General features: G+C 47.2%; 1 protein-coding gene across 5 annotated transcripts in view; it reads right to left on the bottom strand.

Annotated features, from left to right (window-relative positions):
• WDR25 (WD repeat domain 25) overlaps window positions 1-25,744 on the bottom strand; it is a 131,594-nt gene that overhangs the window by 18,723 nt on the left and 87,127 nt on the right. For all 5 annotated transcript variants that reach the window (XM_006184146.3, XM_032482647.1, XM_014558811.2 and 2 more), the window contains one exon: window positions 21,274-21,404. In XM_006184146.3, the coding sequence (XP_006184208.1) occupies window positions 21,274-21,404 (131 nt within the window). The remainder of the gene's footprint in view (window positions 1-21,273; window positions 21,405-25,744) is intronic.

Here is a 25,744-nt window from a genome sequence, read left to right as displayed (position 1 = left end):
TTGCAATACAGCAAGAAAAAGACAGAAATCGCGTATTGGAAAGGAAGTTATAAAGCCGTATTATTTGCAGACAACATGATCATGTACATGAAAACTCCTAAGTAATCTATGAGAAAACTACTAGGACTAAGAAGCTAACTTAGTAGGGCCACAGGATACAAGGTCAAATAAGAAAATTAACAGTATTGCTATGTACTAGCAACAAAGAACTGGAAAACAAAATTTTTTAAAAATCCATTCACAGTAGTATCCAAAACCATGAAATACTGATGAATAAATTTAATACAATATGTGAAACATCTAAACACTGAAAACTATAAAACACTGCTGAGAGAAGCTAAAGAAAATCTAAATTGAGAGATATAATGCTCATGGATCAGAAGACAATATTGTTAAGATGTCAATTCTCCTGAAATCAATCTATAAATTAAATGTAATCCTAATAAAAATACCAGCAGGCACTTTTTTGTAGCAATAGACAAGGTAATTATAAAATTGAAATGGGAAGATAAAGAACCTGAAATAGCCAGAATAATTTTGAAAAAGAAAACGAAGTTGGAGGGCTTGCACTATCCAATTTCAAGAATTCTGTAAAGCTACCATAATCAAGACAGTATGGTATTAGTGAAAGGAGAGATCTATCAATCAATGGAACAGAACTGAAAATCCAAAAAAGAGACCCACACTTACACGGCCAATTAATTTTCAACCAGAAGTCAAAAAACAATCTAATGGAGAAAGAAATGTCTTTTCAACAAATGATGCTACAATTGAGCATCTTACGTAACAAGAATACATAAGTAAACCTTATCTCATACCATACACAAAAATTAACTCAAAATGGATCATAGACCTAAAAATACAAGAACAAACTATGAAACTTCTATAAGAAAACAAAAGGGAAAAATCTCTGCAACCTTCGAGTGGACAAAGATTTCTTAGCTAGAACACAAAAAGCCATGGAATGGGAGAAAATATTCAAAGAACTCCTAGAACTTCATCATCATCATCATCATCTTAAATAGGCAAAATATTTGAATAGACCTTCACAAAAGAAGATATTCAAGTGGTTGATAAACCCATGAAAAGATGTATGACATCATTAGTCATCAGGGAAATGAATTTAAAGCCAAATCAGATACCACTACAAGCCCACTACAATGGCTAAAATGGAAAAGACTGACAACACCAAGTGTTGGTGAGAGTGTGGGGCAACTGAAACTCTCTTACACTGCTAATGAGAATGCAAAATGGTACAACCACTTAGGAACTAGTTCAGCAATTTATTATTAATTTAAACATACACAAACTATACCACTTAACAATTACACTCCCAGTTATTTACCCAAGATAAATGAAAATATATATCCACACACAGACTTGTTCATGAATAGTCATGGCAGCTTCATTTATAACAGCCAAAAATTGAAGACAACCCAAAAAGTCCATCAACAGGTAAATGGATAAACAGACTGACATATTCATACAATGGAATACTACTCAGCAATATATAGGAATACTGATACATACAGAAATATGGATGAACCCCAAAAAATTATGATGAAAGAAGCCAGATACAAAAGCGTATATATCGTATGATTTTATTTATATAAAAGTCCCTAAAAATGCAAACTGCTCTTTCATGACAGAAAGTAAATCAGTGGTTGCCTAGGGGCTGAGTGGAGGAAGGGATTTACTGCAAACAGGCAGGAGGGAACTTTTGATGGAAATGTTCTGTATCGTGACTGCAGCGGTGGCTCCACAAATGTCCACATCTGTCAAAACCAACTGACTTGTGTGCTCTAATGGGTGGCAGTTAGCTGTATCAAGTTATACTTCAGTAAAGCTGATTTTTAAAAAAAAGGACTCTAGCTCACAGAGAAAAAAATGTGACAATGAATATATATATGTTCATGTATAACTGAAAAATTGTGCTCTACACTGGAATTTGACACAACATTGTAAAATGATTATAAATCAATAAAAAAAGTTTAAAAAAATAAAAATTAGAAAAAGACTCCGTAACCTAAAGAGGTTCACGCACCAAATACAGGGCAGTTTGAGCATTGGAATAATAACAGCCACAACTGATTGAGACATTTCAAATATGTTATAAATCCAAAAGTCCATAATGATAACAACAACAACAAAAAACAAACTCAAAAAAAAAAAAAAACCCCACAGAAAACTAATTAGGAACCTTTAGAAATGCTAGGGGAATAACTCATTATTCTGAAAACTTGTAAATAAAGGAGAAGACTCAAGTCTTTCAACTGCCTTTCCTGTCCTCAGGGCAGCTAAGGTTGAAAGCAAAACTTTCTTAATGGAAGTAGTCCAGTATTTCACAACCTCTAAGGAATTCATAGATCTAGACAATGATCATTAGTAACTATTGAGACCATTAGGTGAAAAGCTGATGGGGACTTTATAAATGAGGCACCAGGTGGACAACCCTTGAACCCTCGATCAATCACACCACCACCAAAAGTGGTTCAGCCCGACATCAGGTACCTCCTGATGCAAGTATGCACCACTACCTATGACCTGTTCTTCCAAAAACCTGAGCCTGAATCTGATCAAATATTCTTGAAAAAAAAGAAGGAAAAAATCCCTGAATCTTATCAAGCCTCTATGGTAGGTATTACCTGGGAGTTTATTAGAAATTTATCTTCTCTGGCTTCACTCCAGACCCACTGAGTCAGAATTAGAAGCAGAGTAACAAGCTCCCCAGGTAATTTGTGGGCACATCACAGCATGAGAAGCACTGTCTGGTCTTAACTACCAGTTTACAAGACATACAGGGAACAGAGGTATGTGTTAAATGACACCACAGGGGATGCAGTCAGGAAAATGAAGGACAACCAACCAATGTATTCCCCAATAAATAAGTTACAAGGAAAACAAAGGAGGAGAGAAACCCAGAAACTAAATAAGACTTAAGAGATTTATCACTCAAATGTTTAGGTCCCAATTTGAACAAGGCAATGGTTTAAAAATATTTAAAATTATGAAGCAATCAGGAAAATCTGAATATGAATTGAATATTGGATGACATTAAGGAATTATCGCTAAATTGTGAGGAGGGACAATGGTTATTACAATAATCTTTTTCAGTCTTTATCTTTTAAAAAAATCAAAAATATGTACAAATGAAATACTAGCATGTTTCTGGGATCAGCTTCAAAATAATTCAGCATTGGGGGCAGAAAAGGAGAGACTGTGGGGAAAATGGGTAGGATTATAGATAAAAGAAGCTTGGCCATATGTTTATAATTGTCTAAACAGGGTGCTGGGTCCATTGAGGTTCATCAAACAGTTTCTCTACTTTAGTATACATTTAAATGCTTCAATAATAAAAAGTGTGTTTAAAGTGCTCTGTGGGGAGGAATGAGCTCCACAAATGTTAATTCTTCTCATCGTCAGTGGGCCCTGAAATAATAGGCAGAGTGAGTACCAGCCAAAATCAAGCAGTAGGTAAAGAACAGACATAATTAAAGTAAAACTACAGCTATGGCCACATATACCTGTCCCGTTCGGTCTGGAACCCACCCTGCTAACAGGACTCCAGTGGTCTTCAGAGGCTGGGGCCAAGTTGCCAAGTCTGGAGACAACGTTGTTAAGTAAATGAGACTGGAGCTCGGCAATTCTCCTACCTAGGTGCCAGTGGTTTCTATAGAAACCACCAGAGAATGATATTTCAGAGAGCACAAAGCATCTCCACCAGCCTCCACCGGCTTTGTTCACACTTACCCATCACCATCTGAGATTCAGCCTATCAAAGTGGGCCTCGTGGCTCACTTTTAAAATAGGTACAGCTCATTATAAAGCACCTGCTCACAAACGTTTCCAAGGAAACAGAGGCCCCAAGATGCCCTTCTCTAAATTCATTAGCATTTAACACTCCTTAATGAGGCTTAAAGATGGCGCGCTTTAATAGCCATATGCTGGGGGAGGACACCTTTCCCTTTTACATTTAGGGATAACTGATGAGTTGGCTCAGGCTTCCAGAGGACCAGCCCCTGCTCTGAGCCTTCCTTAAAGGCAACGTCATGAGCATGGGGTGTGTCTGCATGACTGGGGAGGGCTCCCTGTCTCTAAGGCCTCCCTTGAGGTGTTCAGTTCTGGGCCACACCACAACATGGCCAGGGTAGAGGCCCTGCACTGACAGCCAGGCTAACCTTGTTTTCTAACCCTCCTCTACACACACCCACACACACACACACACACACACACACCCCGACTTATACACTCACACACCCTGTGTGTACTCCAGCCACACAGATCCCTCACCATTCCCTCACCTGTCAAGCCCTTTCATGCTTCTGTGCCTCTGTGCATTCCTTATGCCTGAGATTCCTCACCCTGACTTGCTGCCTAGAAAACTCTTATGCATCCTTTAAAACCCTCTGCCAACCAAATCTTCCCAAAGTGCCAAGCAGACTCATTAGCTCCTCCCTCTGTGGCCCTTTCATCATCCCTCCATGGCAGCTACCATCACACTGTCCAATTCTGTCTCTTCCTCTTGACTGAGCTCAGGGTTTGGTGCAGGGATGAGCATCATTCTTCTCCATCCCACAGCCAACTGACACCCAGTAGGTATTCCATGAGTGTTTGATGGATTCCCTGAGGAAAGGATCTAGACTGAGCAGCTCCAGGACATTGGTAGGAGTCAGCAGGTGGGAAGCAGCTACCGTCTGGGACTTCCAGCTTCCCGGACAGAAGAAGAGGGAGCTGACCACCCAGTGTGAGGCCTCGGCTGAGCCCTTCCCAGCTATGCACTGCGGGGAGGGGGTTCCCCTCTGTACAGACCTCACAGAGCCCACCTGCTTCCTGACGGATGGGAGAACTGAGGTCCAGAGAACAGGGCACTACTTGGGCTTTTTCCCCAAGGGAGTGGTTGAGGGAGCAGAAGGAAAGACTGTCCCTCAGGGAACTTGGAGAGGAGGATGGGACCATCTGTCCGGAGCTATGTGGGAGGGCAGGGGCCAGCACAGCAAAGGGGGCCTCTCCTTGCACCTCCCAGGACTGCCTGGGACTCATGCCCAGGCATCTCCACTGCGTCCCAGCAGAAGCAGGATACATCCCCAAGGACAGCCTTCCTAGGTGTGAGCCCCACAGTGTAGCCCAAAGACCTGGCCAGAGGGTAGGGGGACAGGTCATGGTCTCAGGCCTGGAACCTGGGTCCCAGGGGTGCATCGAGGGAACACCTGGAGAGAAGGAGCCAACTGTGCCTCACTCTCCAGGAGCCACAGGGAACCCAGGAAACCCCCCACCCCTGGACAGGGTCTGAGTTGCCACCTTCTGTCTCTGAGGGTGTTTACTGGCCAGTTCCCTGGGAATCACAGGACCTAGGACAGCTCCTGGGGCACCTGGGGCCAGGTTCCCACGGAGGCATCTCCTAAGGTCCTACTCTCCAGTTATTTCCCTACATTCTGAGCATCCATACTTACCAGGCAATAATTAATTCATTTCTGTATTTTAAAAATTAATCAAAGGCTGGGGGAATGTATAGCTGAGCCTCTAATCAGCCTGAGAGGACCCATGTTACTGCACCAGGTTAGAACATCTTTAGCCGAAAGCAGACACTTGACATTTTGGTCAGGCATGCTGCCTGGCTGGGAGAAAGGTACGCTCTTCACTCAGCTTTTAGCCAAACTGAAGTCAGCTCGTGACTGCCAATTATCACAAGTTCGTGGAAAGCATGGCCCTGTGGTGATCATCATCTGAGAACAACAAGACGGCAGGCAGCATTAACCGGACACCTACTGTGTGCTCCACACATGACCGTGCATAACCCTCACGACACCATGGGGGGCAGGAATCACTAGCCCAACTGTGCAGATGAGGACACCCAGGCTCCGAGAAGTAGAGGGCCTGCCCAGGATCACACAGCAGGGTGGAGGCAGAGCCCGCATGACCCCCGTCTGTGGCTGATACTGGAGCCTGCCCCATCCCCATCCCCACCCCCAGTGCACACCACAGGCTGCCCAGCCAGAGGCAGAGAGTAGGTGCTCAATTAGTGCTTGCTGAATCTGAAACAAATCTGAGCATACCCACAGAGAAGCTGGCACGAAGGAGACTGTGAAATTTTAAATTACGGATACAGAACACGAGGGAAAGGAAAAAAAGCAGAAATAGACAATTACACGTGTATCCACGTTGCTGATCCTCTCAAGTGAAAAATTGGTTTTCCTCACTTTACAATGGAGGCATGAATTAAAATCGAGTTCTAACAATGCAGCCACCCCAAGGGCAGTCTGGCACAGCAGTCTGGGCCCCTGTGCTGTGCACGGTGGACAAGCACCTCTGCCAAGCATCTCGGACCCTCAAGAAGCAACAGGGGACAATGCACAGAGGCTCAGGCCCACTGTGGGCAAGAGAGATGGAGAACGTGGGGCTCACCTGCCTGGGCCTGTGGGGACCCCAAACACCAGGCCTTGCCTGGCTCCAGAGACTCTAAACAGGGCACTGAGGGAAGGGGGTCTATCTCTTGGATGTGGCGCAGGGACCAGCAAAGGCCACTTTGTAGTGTGCTGGCCTTGGCTGGGCCCACAGGGAATGGCACGTGCCCCTCATATCTGCCCCACAGCCAGGCCCCTTAAAGGAAGAGACGGGGAAGCCAGCCTGTCTCCCAGGCAGCCAGTCCCTGAGCAGAAGAAGAGAAGGAGAGGAGGGGCAGGGCCTCCTCCCAGGCCCAGGACAGCTGGGAACCACAGAGAACCAGAGCAGGGAACAGGAGAGAGTAAACAGACCTGCCAGCCCCACCTTGGGCCCCACCTGTGTCCACACATCCAGCAGCACACACAGAGATCAGTGTGCACTGTCCCCTCTGACCAGGACCCTCGGAGAGAACAGAGGAAGTGATGGCAGAAAGTGAAGCAGAGGGACTGTGGCACCGCCCAGAGGATGGGGACCAGGTCCCATGGATCCTCTGAGTGGGACCAAACAGGCCACAGCCTCGACTGCAGCTCCCAGACTAGGGCCTGGGCAGCATCCAGGGAGGGCAAGCACAATGGACTTGGAGCCAGAGCCCGGCACCTGCTGCCAGGGGACTCTGGGCAGCTGCTCCTCCCTGCTTCCCTGGGGATGAGCACCCCTGTGCCTGCCTTATGTCACTGCTGGGCCCTACCCGAGTGCTTGACACTCCCGCTGAAAGTCCCAGCAGCCGGCAAACAGCTGAGAGCCCTGAAATGACAGTGATGCTGAAATTGGACCCAGGGGCTCCGCTCATCCCGGTCCTGCCCTCAGAATCACCCACTCCCACCCCCTACTGGGGACCCCATTTCCCAATGCTTGTTCCCCACTGAGAACACCGGCCCCTCCCCTGTCTCCCCACTGACTGTTGATTTCCAGTCCTCACATCTCACCTGACTCCAGTCTCGAATTCTTGGTTCCTCAGGCATGCCCTCCACACGGGCTGCCCACTGGAGGGTGGAGGCCTGATCTCCAGGACTGAGAGAAGGTAAAACCAGAGCACAGTGGACTTCGCACCCTGAGACCTAGTCCATGGCCAAGACAGGGGCCCTGGAAGGAAGCAGGACCCCTGGTCCAGCTGTGCTGGTCCCCAGCCCCACTCCTTCTGCCTCAGGCAGGCGGCCCCTCTCGCCCTACCCTCTCCCCACCCTGCAGCCCGTCTCTCTGAATCAGCTCTTCCCAGGCACGGCAGTGAGCATGCAAATGCCTCACCTAACACAGCAAACAGCACAGCAACCCCATTCTTCGGGTGAACTGGCTATCCCTTCTGGACAGAAGTGGGCAGCGGAATCCAGAACCTAAAGCCACGTGTACCCTTTGATCAAGTCTGCACCTAAGACTGCATTTACACACAGAGATGTTTGCCTTCGTGTTGTAGTAAAGGAAATACTGGAAATATGATAAATACCCAATAATAGAGGATCGGTTAAATACATTATAGTAATTATTAAAAATTACTTCGTCCCAAAACTTTTTAACCATACAAAAACACTAATGATATATTAAATTGGGGGAAATTATTTTAAAATGTAAATATATGCATTAAAAAACTGGAAGAAAGAATCCCAACTGTCAATGGCAGTTCTGGCTGTGTTGAAATTGAGTGGGTTATCTTCCTCATTACAGTTTTCCATTTGCCAAGTAGCCTGCAAAGAGCACAGATTACTTTTGTAATCAGAATGAACGTCTGGAAACGGTCTCCCTTTCTGCTCTCAAGTCACGCACACACTGTCTCCAGGTCTCTGACACCCTCTAGCCTCTACCCCTGCATGCTGCTGACACCTCCAGTCCGTGGCTCCCCGCCCCCCATCAGCTCGCAGCCCTGGGCCCGGCTCTCCTCCCCACATCTCTGGCTGCTCCTTTGCAAGCTCCTCTTCTTCTATCTTCTTTGGAAAATAATTTACTGATTTTTTTTTATTCTTAAAAGTAAAACCCACTGGCTGCAGACAAGTCAAACAGTATGGAAAGGTGTGAGGTCCCCCAGTCCTGTGAGGTGGTGGCTGCAGGGAGGGCTTGGGGCAGGCTCGGTGCTCAGAACCACAGCTGGTGAGAGAGGCACGGCGGGCCACATGGAGCTGTCCTCGCCAGGAAGGAAGGCCTGGACCTGCCCTCATGGGCAGTGCAGAGCTGGGAGAGCTCTGAGCTCAAGGGGACCACATTCAGATTTGTGTTTCCAAAAGACGCCATTTGCTGCAGTGTGGAAGACGAAAGGGGGTAGGCAGTAAGCAGTGCTGACACCCGGGGAGAGAGGGCGAGGGGCAGACCTGGGAAGGGTGTAGGAATGGAGAGGGAGTGGATGTCATCGGGCTGGGTAGCAGACAGAAGGGGAAGGGACAGGGCCACAGCTGGCCCACCAGGACCCCTGGTTCACACCAGGAAAAGGCCCTCCTTCAGGTGGAGGTCACCCCATGCCAGGGGCATGGCTTGGCCAGTGAAGCACCGGCTGGGTTCCAGCCCCCAGCCACCCCTCGGCCAGGTGCCTGTATGCACTGGACAACCTGTGCGACCTCACATGTTGGCCCCAGAAGAGGAAAGCCACTGGGGGCTGGTGAGGGAGGGTAACCCTAAAGCTGCCACCGAGGTCTCCGGCTTGGTCCAGCAACTCAGTAGATAAGGGTGCCAACGGCAGTCATGAGGTGTTTCCTGTAGCTTCCTTGATTCCCGCAAACCAGAAAGATGTCCTACCCATGGCAGGTGCTTGGTGACTGTTCAGTGAATAAATGAATGAGGGAAGCCAGATAATCAGAACTTCTTTTTAAAAAAATTTAACTGAAAGACTATAATTAAAAACTGAGAAATTTGCTTGATATAAAAAGGGCATGCAGAGGGGGAGGAGAGGAGTCCACCCTTCATCTCCTCCCTGAATACAGCTTAACGAATGGACCACTCGGCACAGCCTCATCACAGGATGCACGCACCGCTGCCTCTCAGCACCTTCCTCCACTTTCCTGCTAGAGCTGCGAACAGGCACCAGGCAGTCTCCCCTCAGGGTATCTGGGAAAGCCTGTGGCCGCCAGCTGACAGGGCACACAGCACAACCACGTGCTTTGTAAAACAGCACAGCTGTCAACACCGGCCTGTAACTAGGGATCTACTTGTCGGGGCATGAGTTTGGATGGCACAAACTTTCTACAAGGCACAAAACCTGTGCAGACTTAGACTGCAGATTCATGGAGGTTTGTACAACCATTTATTCAAGAAACACCAATTGAGCCCGGGGTCCGGGGATACAATGCCGGGTTGGATGAGACCATCGTGTCCCCTAGCCCCAGCTTGGCTCATGTTCCAGAGGGCAAATGACATCTGCAGGCAGCTACAACCCAGACTAAGTGAGGGAGGGGGGCACTCCATCCAGTGGAGCTTGGGAAGGAGACAGCAGTGGAGACTCACAGGACAGGTGGCATCCAGCCAGCAGAAGAGGGGAAATTCAACGCCAGGAGAAAAATACACTCAAAAGGCCACTTATGGCCACATGGGACCCACCAGAGCATCTCTCCCCACTAATTACAACTAAAACTCTGGACAAAATATAAAAAGCAGCTTCCTGAGGATTCCCAAAGTAAACATAAGCAGACAGACTGGGGAGAGGGGGTGAAACCCAGGGCAGTGACTACCACAAGCGCAAACTGCTGTTTCCTTTTCTCCTTCTCCTTCTCCTTCTTTTTTTTTCTTATTTTCTCTAACAGCTTTCACCTGCAAGCCGGCCTCCAGGGGAGCTGTGGTGGCAACTTCAAAATACACAAAGTGAAAAAGGACAGAAGTGAAAAGAGAAATACACACATGCACCATTATAGTTGGAGACGTCAACACTCCCCTCTCAATAACCAAAAGAACAAGTAGACAAAAAATCAGCAAGGATCTAGAAGAACTAACTGAACACCATCAACTAACTTGACCAAACTGTCACTGATAGAACCCACCACGCCGCAACAGCAAAATACACACTCTTGCCAGGAGCACATGGAACATTCAACAAAACAGACCATATTCTGGGTCATAAAAGTATTGAAATCATACGAAGTATGTTTTCTGAGCCTAAAAGAATTAATAACAGAAAGATACCTGGAAAAATCCCTGCATATCCAGAAGCTGGACAAAACAATTCTAAATATTCCGTAACCAAAGAGGAAGTAAAAACAAATTTAGAAAACACTTTTTGAACTGAAGGAAAATTTAAATACTGCACATCAAAACTTGTAGGATGCATATTTAGAGGGAAATGTATAGCATTAAAATGCTTAGACTACAAAGGATTTCAAATCAGTGACCTAACTTGCTGCCTTAAGAAATTAGGAAAAGAAGAATTAAACCCAAAGCAAGTAGAAGAAAATAAAAATAAGAGTGTAAATTAATAAAGTTGAAAATAGAAAAATTAATGGAGAAAACAAATGTTTCACTGAAATGATCAATAAGACAATACTCTAGCCACACTAAGGAAAAAAAGAAGATATAAGTATCAATATTAGGAATGAAAGAGGAGACAGGACCTAAAGATATCAAGAAGGATACGAAAGGAAGATTATGAACAAGTTTACGTATAGAATTTTGATAACTCAGATGAAAGGAACTGATTCTTTGAGGCACATAAACTACCAAAGTTCATTCATGGAGAAACATGCAGCCTGAGCAGTCCTATGTGGAACCTTAAGAAGCTACATTGAGACACCGCTCCACGCCCACTGGGATGGGGATAAGCAAAGAGACAGGTAACAAGTAAGGTGAGGACATGGAGAAACCAGAACCCTCGCACACTGCTGGTGGGAACATAAAATGGCACAACCACTTTGGGAAACAGTCTGGCACTTTCTCAAAAGATTACCCATAGAGCTACCATATGACTCACCAATTTCACTTCTGAGGTGGAGCCCAAGAGAAATGAAAACGTATGTCCACACAAAGACTTATAAAGGAATGTTTATAACAGCATTATTCACAAGAGCCAAAAAATGGAAACAACCCAAATGTGTATCAATTGATGAACAGATAAACCAAATGTGGCCTATCCATACAACAGAATGTTATCTGGCCACGAAAAGGAATGAAGTCACGACACACGCTACAACAGGGATGAACTTTGAAAACATTATGCTAAATGACATACTGTATGAGTCTGTTTACATAAAATGACCAGAATAGGCAAATCTATAGAGATCAAAGGTAGACCAGTGGTTGCCAGGGGCCAGGGGTAGAGGGTAGGGGACCAGGGAGTTGGGGGGGACCACTAAAGGGCACATGGTTTCTTTTTGAGGTGATGAAAATGTACCAAATTGACTGTGCTGATGGTTGCATAACTCTGTAAATATACTAAAAATGAATGAATTGTGTACTTTAAATGAGTGCATTGCATGTCAACAAAGCTATTACCAAAAAAAAAGAGATTTAAGTATTTAAAGTGTATTAATTCATAGAGCACTATTTATAACAGCCAAGACATGGAAACAACCTAAATGTCCATCGACAGAGGACTGGATAAAGAAGTTGTGGTATATTTATGCAATGGAATACTACCCAGCTATAAAAAATAATAAAATAATGCCATTTGCAGCAACATGGATAGATCTGGAGATCATTATTCTAAGTGAAGTAAGCCAGGAAGAGAAAGAAAAATACCATATGATATCACTCATATGTGGAATCTGAAAAAAAAGACAAATGAACTGATTTACAAAACAGAAACAGACTCACAGACATAGAAAACAAACTATGGTTACCAGGGCGGCAAGGGCGTGGGAAGGGATAAATTAGTTCAAGACTTGCATATACTAACTATAATATATACAAAATAAATAAACAAGTTCATACTGTACAGCACAGGGAACTATATTCAATATCTTGTAGTAACTTATGATGAAAAAGAATATGAAAATGAATATATGTGTGTTCATGTATGACTGAAGCATTATGCTGCATACCAGAAATTGACACAACATTGTAAACTGACTATACGTCAATTTAAAATATATATATATATATATATAAATAACAGAATATTTTAAAATAAAGTATATTAAGACAAAAAAAAAAAACTAGGGCATCAAACCCATGATTTTTTGGATACTATTAGTTAAGGCAAATCAAAATAAGTTTTCAAGCAAGAAAAACTGTGAATCCATTTCATAAAAATATTAACTTTTTTAAAATCACAAGAAGGGGTGTTCAGTGTATATAACACAGCTTATTTTAGTGGCAAAATGAACTATAAAGGACATGTAAATTAGCATTATGTAATAATAGTCATTACAAGTCCCGAGTCTGCTTTGTATTTTCTACAAAGCTTTTTTACAAAGCTTGTATTTTCTGATATACCCTCCTGTATCTTTAAGAGCCCAAGTGATCCAATGGGGACTGGCCCTCCCGAGTGCCAGGGTTCTCCCATTGTGACACACTGAGCTCCAGGTGGCAGCTCACATGTCAGGTTTTTTGACAAGAGTCCTTGCTGCCCCAAGAAAAGTGCTGTGGAGTGAAGGTGAAGAGAGGAGTTGGGCAAAGAGGCAGGTCTCTGAGGTTCTGAGTTCCAGGAATCCCCCTCCCCAGCTTTGCCCAAGATTTTGGACGACCCAGGAGATACATGGGGACCCCTGGCCACTTGTGAAGGCAGCCAGTGAGGCCGAGAGAACCACCAAACGTCAAAAAGATGTACGTTCCCAGTTCCTCCTGAGATTGTGAGCCCCCAGAGGGCAGGGGCTGTCTAAGGGACTACCGCCCGGGCCCTGGGACAATGCCTGGCGTCTGGTGGGGGCGCAGTCAATGAACTGTGTCCTCTTCCTGCAGTGGGGGTGGGGAGAGAATTTAGAATAAGACCTGGGTTCAGATCCCACCCCCACAGTGGCTGCCCACCCCTGCACTGAAAGCTGGACCTTTGGGGACTGGTTTTCTCGTCTACACTGTGGGGTTGTGACTTCAGGGCCTGAGACCGCAGGGCCCACCACTGTTCCGCTCAGGGCCAGGTCCCTGACACCAGACACCGAGCTGCAAGCTGCAGGGTTGAACAGAATCTAAGCTCAAGGGCTGCCCCGCCCAGCTTCCCCAAGAACAAAAAGCACAGCACTCACTACCAAAGCTTTATCTACACCCATGGCTAAAGCTTCATTCACCCTGTGACGGGGAGGACCTACAAGGCGTGGGAGTCAAGGCACCCTGTTTAAGGTCTTACCCCTCTACCAGCCAGCCATGTGAGAGCGGCTAGAACCTTTCTGAACCAGCGGAATGGAGTGACAGAGGCCAGGATTGCTGTGTCACTGTAGATGAGCTATGATACACAGGGAGAGCCCAGTACAGAGCCTGGCAGAGGGTGACCATGCGGTATCCGCCACCTTGAGTCAGTGCAGATACTCTGCAGGGACCTGAAGGCACCCTAGCCCCACTGCCACCTGATAGATGGGGCAACAGGAGCCCAGAAAAGACAAGAACCCACCCACAGTCGCACGGAGCAATGACGTCGCTCCTCTCAGCACCGGTGATCTTGCCCCATATCTGCCTCCATTAGTCTCCTACTCTCATCTGCATGAAAAGTTTGATTGGAGGCAAAACTTGGAACTGCATGTAGAAGGACAAAGAGTCCAAATAAAAAGGCTTTTTAATATAAAGCCGATGAAAGAGACAAATGGAGCGTAATCAAAACCTCATTAGGGCAAATAAGCAACCTGCCTGCAACGCCACAAAAACTGATGGCACCGAGTGCCACGAGGCGAAGGCACTGAGTCTTCCAGACAGCCACCATCTCGGGAACGGAGATTTCAGGGACACCCTCACCCACACCAGCAGAAACCCTGCAAAACACCCTCAGGATTCTCACCTACACACCCAAACCACGGCCCCCGGGCCTGTGGTTTGCAAAGCTGGCTATTCATCAGAATCACCTGGAGAGTTTTCAAACCGCTGAGACCACCTGCAGACAGGGGTGGGGGCCGGGCAGCGGTATTCTCAAAGGCCCCGGGTGTCCTGACCACTGCACCAGGTCAGTGAGCCCAGGTCAGCGACCGCTGGCTGTGCTACCAGCTGCCTCACCCCCACTGCAGGCACGGTGCCCACAGCAGGGCGGGAGGTGAGCACACTATCGAATGGTGGTTCAGCTTCTGCTTCCACTGGGTGCACCCATCACCTGGGATTTTATTAATTGGTCTTGATTAAGGTTGTTAGTCATTTATGCAACAGTCCCAGCCTGTCCACCCGGCACTTTGCTACGTGCTGGGAGTACTACAGGAAATGAGCAAATTCCTGCCCTCGGAGAGGGCAGACTCTGCAGCAGAGATGAGAAAGGACAAGTTAGAGGCTTCCCTCACTGTCACACGCATGTCAGGACACACACCTGCAGAGGGTCTGGGACAAAGCTCCAAAAGGAAGGCAAGGAATTAAGTCAAGATCTGGACCTCAGGATGGCCCTTTACAAACTTAAAGAGAAAGCAAGCAAGCTGTAGAACACCCATGGAGCAGTGATGACTCAGGTCAAACCAACGCTAGAGCAAGAGTGAGCTGGCCTGCCAGAGTGGATCTTATTGTGAGACTGACCTTGAGAGGGTGGAGGCCGGTGATTTAGAGGCCCAGCGGGGGCCTGTGTGCACCTGTGACTCTCCTTCTTGGGAGCAGAGTGGAGCTATGTGTCGGAAGGCTAATTCTGCCCGGGTCTGCCCAGTGTCAGCCCAGCCCATGGGAAGGCTCCCAGCTGCAGGAGCCACATATCCCAGATATTCCAGGGCTGCTCCAACGTCCAGGGCTCAGTCCTGCTCAGCTGAGAGGTAATTTGCTGAGGCTGGGGTTCCATAATTTAGTCTTGCAAATATGATTTTTAAGCCTCTGTAGGAGTTTTTCTACAAATTTGATTCATGATACAAGGGAGTAAATTTATTACTTATCCTAACTTTTGTCTCAAACCTCACAGTCACCTTAAAGCCAACTTCCAAGTAACTGCCTTGGAGCCTTTCCCACAGTGCTGGCGGGCCCTGGGAATCCGGAACTCTACAGCTCTCATTCCCCGCTGGGCCCAGAGGCAGGGTCCTGTGAGGCTGGAAATGGGTGAGGCTGGTAACTTCATCCTCAGCCAGACACTGGGGAGCTTGAGAGCTCAGACTTGGCCGAGAACTGCAGTGTTGGGGCCTCATCTGACCCAGGATCTCCCGAGTCCTCAGCCTCTGAAATGACCAGTTGCAGCTGAATTGCAGCCAGCCTTTATTTCCCATTTGTTGGAGGACCCACTCCCTCTGCAGGGATCCCAGGGTGGCCACAGCTCCTGAGCAGTGGGCAGGTGGGTGCCCCTGAAGGGCTGCATCATGATGGGAGGGGCAGCTCACTCCAGGTTACCCTCTGAGCACCTGCTCTGGTCCAGGCCCCATGGGAGATGCTGGGATGAAGACATGACTTAGCCCCACTGTCAGATGAAGGGGCTCACAGTCTAGTTATCACTGAGATAAGTCACAGGTGGTCCAGGTCAATTGAGGACGAAGACCAAGGGCACTCAACGTGAGAGAAGCACAGGACCTCTACTGTCAGACACTACATGGGCCCTGACTTCTCAAAGTGTGGTCCACTGGACCATCTGCTTCTGCATCTCCTGAGAGCTTGTTGAAATGCAGGATCTCATCTGCAATGGATTAAATGTGTCCCCCCAAAATCTATACATTGAAGCCCTAATCCCCAATGTGGCAGTATCTGGAGACAGGGCCTCTGCAAGGTAGTTACATTTAGCTAAGGTCATGAAGACAGAGGTCCCATAATGGGAGTGGTGGCCTTATAAGGGGATGAAGAGACCAGAGCTCACTCTCTCTCTCCATCATGTGAGGATGCAGCAAGAAGGCCGCTGTCTACAAGCCAGGAGGAGAGCCCTCACTAGAACCCAGCCAGAGTGGCCCTCCGATCTCGAACTTCCAGCCTCCAGAGTTATGAGAAAGAGCTCTATCTGTGGCGTTTTATTATAGCAGTCCAGGCTGTCCAAGACATCATCCTGACGAAACAGTCTGCATCCTGACAAGAGCCCCAGGTGCTCTCCTACATACAGGTGAGTTGGGAAGCCCTGTTTTAGAGATGACTTCGTCCTGCCCCTTTACTGTGCCAGTCGGGAAACCCTGACTGAGAAAGGCTTCAGGCTAAGATCACCTGCCTAAAATCATCCAGCTATGCAAGTGGTAGAGAAAGGACGCAAGCCCAGGTGTACGTAGCCCAGGCCGGAAGCACTGGCGGCCTGGAGGGGCTTAGACCCCTGCAGTAACATGAAGGTCAGACGGCAGATGTCTTGGGTTCCAGACCATACCCACGTTCAAGCAGGCTATCGGGAGGAAGAAGAGTCAGAAAATTCTGGCCTGGCAGCACTGAGCCAGCTCAAGGAAGCAGGCTCAGCGGCTCATGCAGAACACATCCTGCTGACCTGTTGGAAATGAAGTCAGGCACTTCGTGGTGATGAGGGATGTACTCGAATCACCAAACCCGAGCAGAAAGAGATAGGCTGAGGAAAGAAGAAAAGGGAGCCAAATAGCCCATTTGCTGTAATGAACTGGGCTGGACCAGAGAGGTCCAGAGTCCCAACATTCATCATGTGGCTAAGCTGAAGGAATCATGAAAGTGTACGACTGGAAAGCAGCTTTAAAATTCTCTGTTCCAACTCCTCCTTAGACACAGTGAGAGGCTGTCTGGCCCCACAGTCCTGCTCCAGTGGTGGGCTCTCTAGCCCAGCCTGCCTTAGCTCCATTGTTGGAAATCTTACTCCTTATCTTCAAAATGCTGACTCACTTAAAGCCAGCAATTTGAGTTCTGAGTGCCAGGCTTCAGAAAATAAAACCCAAATATGGAAAACACTAGATGACAAACATGTGTTTTACGGTGGAATGCAAATAAAGTAGCTGCTTTGTCTGGAGATAATGAGAGAGAAAAATAACTCATTCACCCCTGACTGAAGAACAGTTCTCTAGAAAAGACATTCCCTGAGTGCTCGGTTTCCTCAAGGGTGCCATAATAGGGTGAGGACAGGGGCACCCACCCTGACAGCCAGACCAGGAGGATGGGTCCCGACAAGCCAGAGCGTGACAGACGTCACAGCCAGATCTCTCCCCAGCAGGGCTGGTTGTCAATAATTTTGGCTTTGCAAGCCATGTGGTCTCTGGTACAACTACTCAGCTCTACTACTGCAGGGTGAAAGCAGCTGTAGAAGATACACAAATGAATGACTGGAACTGTGTTCCGATAAAGCTTTATTTACAAAAGAGGCAGCAAGCCAGATTTAGCCCCAAGCTACAGCTTGCCGACTCCTGGTCTCTATCCTCATATCTATTAACTTTAAATGGCAAACAAAACAAAATAAAAGGAAGTGTCCTAAACGTCCAACCTGGGGAAATGGTTTAATAAGCTAAACCACTTGAAATTGACTCATTCAATCCATATTTATCGAGTGCCGGCTGTGACAGACACGGCTCTGAGTCCCAAGGATACAGCAAGGAGCAACTCAGCCAACCGTGCTGCATCAAAGGGATGTACTGACAATGCTACAGGAATTTGTGATTACAAGGAAAACCCTTACAATCCTATGAGAAAAGCAAAACACAAGACTGTGTATAAAAATAGGACCAATGTTTAAAAAAACACAGGGGGAAAGAACAACAAAAATTTTTAAATGTTACTAATGTTTACCTTTGGCTGGCTTGACTACCCTTTCTATTTCCTTCTATTTTCTAATTTTTTCATAAGATCACATGTTACTTTTATACTAATACAGTCCTTGTTGTTTTTAAAAGAAGAAATCTGTCTTGATTTTAAGCTAAAGTCCGAGTCCCTCCTGCTTCTACTTGCCATGGCCACTGCTGCCTCTGAAAGCAGTCAGAAAAAGCCAAGCTGCTCAGCCCGAAGATGTTCACACAACCGCCAGGGAGGCTGGGGAGTTCAGCACCTGGGACAGAGCCACGCACCCAGCGGGAGCCCAGCAGGAGGACAAAGAGCCACCTCAGGTGGGAGCCTGTGCTTTTTTTTTCCTCGCTGGTCCTCCTGCTGGGTCCACAGGAGGCACCTGGGCAACACCTGTGAGAGGAAACATACTTGAAGCAGGGAAGAGAGTTGTCCCCTGAGTCTGGCCCATACAAATGGAACTAGTCCTGTGACCTGGCGAGGGGGTACAGGCAGCCAGATTGTTGATAAAGGGGAAGCAAAAACAAACACTGCACAGAACCCTTTACCCACATTACTAGCCTGGGAGCGACTGGCAAGCATGCCAACGCCAGTCACAGCAGCAGCTGCTCCTAATCGCTTCCCCTCCGGCATTCTCAGAACGCGTCAGCTGGAGTCTGCCCTAGGAGAAAATCCGGTGTTTTTAACAAAGTCTTAAATCAGATGGCGTCCTTGATGAGTAATTTCTTACGTGCTTGGTCTCTGAGGCTAAAAATAGCCAGCGCACCTCTAAGGGACGTGGCCGTCAGCAGGGGCTGGGTGATTAGGAGGTCCTGCTCCAAACAGCATGACTAAGAGGTCCCAATTCCAACAGCACTTTCCAACGTTCCCCCTCATTTATCATGTATTTATAGCCCAAATATGCACGTTCTAGTGTTTTTAAAAGCCCACATGTCCACTTCTTTATGGGTAACTTTTCTCTTTTTTCCAAATATTTTTGTTTAAAAAGTAGTCTCTTTTTAAAAGAACAACGTGAATTCTCCCAATTGTGAAGTACTTTAAACAAGATACCTACGGATAAAACATCCTATCTTCTTTAAAGGAAACCATCTCTGCTTTCAGATTCTTCTCAAAACACCAGCAGCCTCTTCCAACACATCCTGCTGGGAAAGCACCTTCCTGCAGCTGCCGGTCTGAAGCACCAACTCAACTTTCTAATCTGGCATTGGGTCCTCATCCAGCCTCCTCCCATCCTGGCCACGTGGAATAGCCTCTGCTCAGTGCAGACCTGCTGTGGGGCTGCCACTCATAAGTTGGTGAAGGCAACAGGGCAGGAGGTGGCCCTGGAAGGGGGTGCCTTTAGGTAGAGGCTACACACTGTAGATGCAGCAGGCTAGAGCTCTTCAGCACGGGGTCACTGACTCCCCTGAGTCCCAAAGGGAGGAGGACACTCTCTGATATTCCATATCCTCTTTCAAAGTCAAGATCAACGCAGGCTTCATCATGAACTACTTGAGTGGTCGTGAGCCTCCTTCAGACCAGGACAGTGCTTCTCAGATCTTAAAAACAGCCACTGAGCACCAACAGGCAGTCAGACCGTGGCTCTTCCTCACTGCCCTCTCAGAGCCCCTCCACAACCCTGGTCCCAGCATCCCTTGCTGACAAGCCTCCTGGCGCCCCACTGCTGATCCAAACTGAGACTCGATGCATTGAAAAGTCACATCTCTGCCTGGCCTGAACTACTGCTTGGAGCCCACACTTAGCCATGTCGAGCAGCTCACTGGCCCCCCACGCATCTTGAGTCCCACCTCCTGTACTTGCACGCTCTGCACGACTGCCCTCCTCCTCCATCCACTCATTCAGTCAGCCAAGATCTGCAGAGTGCCTACTATGTGCCAGGCGCCGTTCTAGGAGCTAGAAGTCAGCAGCAAACAAAAACAGGCAAAAAGCCCTGCCCTGGAAAAGCTGACGTTTGAGGGGAGGGAGACAGGCAAATAAACAAACACATAAAACCCACAGTATGCTGGGTGATGACACATGCTACGGAGAGAAATCAGGTGGCAAAGGGACTAGCAAATGCCAGGCGTGGCCTGCACCGTCGTCAGAGAAGGCCTCACTGGAGAGGTGGCATTTGAGCAGAACCCTGAAGGAGGGAGGGAGGGAGCGAGCCTCTACATAGAAAACTGGGAGAAGAGCATTCCAGGCAGAAGGAGCAGCAAGTGCAAAGGCCCCGAGGGAGGAATGTGCTAGTGTGTTCTAGGAAGGGCAAGTAGGCTAGTGGAGCTGATGCTGAAGAGAGGGGGCTGAGAGGAGACCACAGAGGTCCTGTGGGTCATTGTAGGGACACAGCTTTGACTGTGAACAAGATCAGAGCCTGGAGGGTGCTGACCAGAAGAGTGACACATCCTCTTACACTGTAACAGACCACTCTGGCTACTGTGTTGAGAAAAAACTGTAAGGGGTGTTGGGGGAGACAAGATACCAGACAGGAAACTATTGCAATTATCCCAGCGAGAGACAACGGCAGCTTAACCCAGAGCTAACAACTGGATTTGCTGATGATGTGGGCATTGGGGGGATTAGGAAGGGCAGAGACAGGGATGATTCTGATGGTTTTGGCCTGAACAACCAGGAGGATGAAGTTGCCATTCATAAGCTGGTAAAGGCAACAGGGGTGACAGGCTGTGGGGAAGGACGGGAGTGGAAACCACTTACCTACGGGAGTGACGGTGATCAGCCTTTAAGCCCCAAAAAGCACACAGTCTCCTCTAATAAGCCTTTCTTGCACCGAGCTGAAAGCTCACCCTCTCTGATATGTGAACCCCCTCTCCCTGCCTCCTCTCTCTCCCTCTCTCTCTCTCACACACACACACACACACACAGCACTTCACACCACTTATTTGTATCCACACACTATTCTCTTGAGTAACCCAAGGCTGGTTCACTTCACAACACCTGGAAGCATTTGCACACAGTAGGGACTCAAATATTTTTAGTAATATGCTGTATAGAACTGCACCTCCGATGCTCTTAACAGTCTAACAACTCAAGAATGTTCTTTCAAAATATCTAAAAATTATGCTTCACACTGATTAAATATTGAGTGGCAATTATCCCCTCTCAAGGGTCCTATATATAGATGCCGACCTGCCCCAATCATTCAAATTGTCGAGGCAAGCGCTCCTGGAAAGGCCAAGTGAGGAAGACGGGTGTTACCTTGCTGGTCCTTATATCCCAAGCTTTCATTTCAGAGCTGAAGCCTCCACATACAAAAAGACTGTGGTCTCTCGGATGGAATTTCAAGGTAGTGACTCTGAAGTCACTTTGACCACTGAATAGCTGGGTTCCTATGACACAAAAAGAGAAGGAAGAGTTAGAAAAGACTCAGATCACAAAACTAAATATCTTAAAACGAAGATGCCATCTGGTGTGGAGCCCTTGGAAAGCGCAGCCCCCCGGGGACCGGGATGGCCAGTGGAGACTTTCTGGAAACACAACAACAGCAGCGTTTGCCCTTACTCCCTGGCCACTCGACCTTTGATTAGCTGAATCCCCACCCCCAGAGATAAACGCGATGGCTGAACCCATGAATACCGCCCTTCAGCTGCGCTGTAAACATTACGCACATCAGCTCATTTAAAACACACAACCACCCTAAACCCACTACACAGCTGGAAAAACCAAGGCTCAGGGAGGTGAAATAGCATTTCCAAAGCTACACAATTAATACAGTAGATTGCTTACCTGGAGTCTAAAAACCAAAAAGCAGGATGCTCCTAAGTGATTCTTTTTAGGCTGAGCATCTTACAATCATGCCCATGAACAGCTTGCTACAGAGCGTGGCAGGTGGGGCGGTACCATACTCTGGGTGACAAATGAGAGTGTGGCATCACAGTGGCTCAAGCACAGCTTAGGGGGCGGTGTGGACCGCCTTTTACACACCTGCCATGACACTGCCGTCAAGCATTCACACACATTGTGCAAATGTCTGTGTGCACACATGTACTTCTGCTGTTGAAAATGTCTTCTTTATCACTGAGATCTCTTAGAGGTAAGCCATAAAAACGTCAGAAGCACCGATCATTTAGAACAGGTCAGACTCGGGGCACATGGGGAAGGGAACTTTTGCGCTGAGCCCAGGTCTGTTGGTCTTCAAAGCTAGCATTCCTTCTCTCCCCAGTGCCACAGCCCACGAGGGACAACCTGGACTGCCTCTGGCTCTCAGCAGCTCCACCGCTGGACGCAGGCAGTGGGCAGTTGGGGACACAGGAAGCAGGGGACTGATGCGGTGGCAAGATCTCAAGCATCATCTCCTTTATGGGAGCCCAGGAGGCGCATTCGGTCCTTCTGCTCAGAAAGCGCGTCCGGAAGGCTGCCCTGCTTTGTGTTCAGGATGCACTTAGGCAAGTGCTCCATCAACTCAGCAGGTAAGGAAATGGAAGTCATCGATCAGGGCTCCTGAGAGTTCCAGCAGAAGCCTTGATAAATCTAACCTGCCTAGATCCTTGGTCTCCAAACTTGTCCGACAGCACACCCCAGCCATGAGAAGCCCTTAGGCAAGTATCACCAATACACACGTTTATTTATAAGTTACACAGTATGCTCCTGAACCAATACATTATGAACGTTAAAACAATTACCAAAAGAAGAACATTTTAAAGGGTGAGACAAGGATAAAATAACCAATATTTTAAAACATGTTTTAATATGCCATTTACTAAGAATATCAACAAACCTCTTTGAAATCATTAAATCAAATGAGTTACAATATTTTTAGTGAGAGCAACAGGACTGAATATACTTCCTTCTTTTTTCAATGTAGGGACTTTCTTGTGACTCAGTGGTTTGAAAGCAGCCCAGTGACAGTTTCAGTTTATTCACTGAAGTCTGCCAGAGCCAACAAAGCTTCCTTCCAGAGACACGTGGACCCGGCTGGAAACTGTTTACTGCTGGCGCCCTGGGAGACGTCTCCCACTTCCATCTACCACTGATGCAAGGCTTTTGTGAACATTTTGCTAATAAAGCTCCGCTTCCCCTGATGTCAAGTGATGGCTCCTGCAACCAATCAGAGGGTATTACTGCTTTCTCATATTTTTAACAACCCAATTCAAAATCCACTGAAATTTTCATTTAAAGGGTTTTAAAGCAGATCAGAACAACACTGTTCCCAGGTTAACAGTACTGGTACTAGAGTTTTTAACAGGTGACACATTCACATTGTTTCTGGCAACGAAAATTACAGAATGATATAAACAATCAAAAACACCTGTTTTCAAAATATACTGTCCACAGTCTAAGTTTCTTGGAAAGAAGTTCCTCTCCTGTTCTTTGTTAAAGCATCACCTTTACCTTGATGGATGACTAAGTGTGTTGATTTTTTCCTAATATTTTCTAGGGGCCTACAATTGGCAGTTACTCATCATCAGAGAAAATTTTGGAAACACTTGACTTTTTGTAAATGAAGACTCGACGCCTCTTCAAGCTCAACAAGCCCCTTCACTATTTTGCTACAAAATGCAGCACACAGAGATTTCCATGGTCATCCCAATTCATCACAGTGCTGGCAAGAGCTGGCCAGTTGGGCTCCAGCACTGACTGTTCCCCGCCAGGTTCCCCGCCAGGTGGGGTACTGAAAAGCCACTTAGAACTGGAACTGTAAGGAGCACTCTGTGGCAGGACACACAATGCCTGACACCGTTGCTGGATCACAAGAGCGTTAAAGGAGGACTGATACAGGTAGAGGTGGGGAGAGCTGATTCACCAACATGAAATGACTTGTTCTGGCGGTATTAAACTTCTTAAAGTATACTAATGCTGCTGTCATAAGACCATTTTCCTAATAATCAAAGAATTCTCCCAAAAAGGCATCAAGGGGCTGAGCAGACCGGCAGTGGTCTGGGTGCTGTGCCCCCACATCAGGTCAACAGACAGGCAGCCCTGTCAAGCAAACAAGAACATGGCTTCCCGAGGCGTTAATCTAACTGGAAACCTGGTGGTCCTCATTCTTCCTCTTCTCGTCCTTTCCTGAAACTTGTCTGGAACCCAAACTCCTCTTGGCCTTTTCTGCTAAGGTTGGTGGTCAGAATCCACGTGACGGCCCAGTTAGCAAACCCCGCTCCCAGGGAGGGTAGAGCAGGGAGGGCCTGTCCGTGCCAGGACTCGAGCAGTCCCTGTATGCGCCTGGGGACGGGCATCGAGCTGGCACCACTGGCCTCAGGAGACTGCTCCCGCCCAGGGGCTGGGGGAGCCACGTGGGGGCGGAGGGCCTGGACTATCATCACGTCCTCTGGGTGGAAACGGAGCAGCGATGCCCCCACACCGCAGGAAGGCCTGGCGGGCCAAGAGTCTCACCTCCCGACAGAAACAACTGCGCCCAATGCCGGCTTCATGCTCATTTGGAATTCACCACCAGTCCTCAAGTCCAAAAGGGAAAACAAACTCTATCTGCCTAGAGAAAAAAATTCTCCCTGTTTCTTGGACCATAGCATATAACCATATGCTTATTTCAGAAAAGGCAGGGAATTAGACATGTTTTTTTTCAAAAGTGCAGCGGTACAGTCTTTGCCAACAGTAGGAAAAAAAGATGAGAGTAAAAGTGAGAGTTCAGTTGCTAAAAGATAATGACTGAAATTTTTGCTGAAAAAAATGTATTTCTGACTGTTATTCATCCTCAATCCCCTAAAGAGACAGAGAGAAAATCTATGTCTTTTAAGCACTAAAATTTTCCAGTTAGAAGACAAGCTATAATTTATATCTTTTTTCTACTTTTACTTATAATAACTAGGCATTTACTGTATTTCTTTGTTGAAAGGTTCCAAAATGAAAAGATTTTTCAGTTTTTAATAAGCATACGGATACCTAACAGGAAAAAACACAGGGGGAGTTCTGCTCAAGGGGGAGGGCTGGACCCCAGCCACCGATGCCCAGCAACATGTTCCGAGTGGGAGGCGATATGGCAGCCGGGTCCCACCCCAGCTCTGACTTCAGTGGAGGGGCCTCGGGCAGGTCCATTCACTGCTGTGTCCCACACACTCATAAATGTAAGGTTGTCCAGCGGGGGTGGGGGGGAAGTGGAGTCATAAGCACTGTGGTACAGAAAGCGTTCTAGACAGCCTGGCAAACAGCAAACAACAAAAGGGAACTCTCACAGTTTGAAAAAAATTAAACCTCAAATTATTGAATTCACCCTTAGTTAAAATGAAAGCAAAAACCAAAGGATGGTGAGTTTTTAACAGCAGGAAACTTGAGAGATGAATGACGTGGAGTTTTGGCTGTGGGGCTCCGTCAATACAATGCCCTGGGCTGGCCTTTACAGTCTGTTAAAGAGCTATGGACAGACACTGTCTTGGAGGCGCACATCAGCCGCGCTGGAGGTGAAGGTCCTTTCCTGTCGGATCTGTGCCAATTCTGTGACTTCCCATAATGCGAGTGGCCTGTTTATCACATGCCCTCCTGGGCGATGTTACTTCAAGTGCAATGGTTCATTGTATATAACCTTTAACCTTGAGACTGTCTGGCGTGTTTACATGTTTATTATAGAAAATTCTACTTATTCACTGTACGCTGCTTATAAGAAGTTGAGTTTTAAAATATTTAATCCACTAACACCGACTTTATTGATCTTGTTATAATGAACTCAGCCAGCATAAGACCTGTTCAGACCCTCCTGGAGTTAGTAAAAATCACT

Source organism: Camelus ferus, chromosome 6 (assembly GCF_009834535.1).
Source record: "Camelus ferus isolate YT-003-E chromosome 6, BCGSAC_Cfer_1.0, whole genome shotgun sequence".
NCBI lineage: Eukaryota > Metazoa > Chordata > Mammalia > Artiodactyla > Camelidae > Camelus > Camelus ferus.
This window is presented reverse-complemented; position numbering and strand designations above follow the sequence as displayed.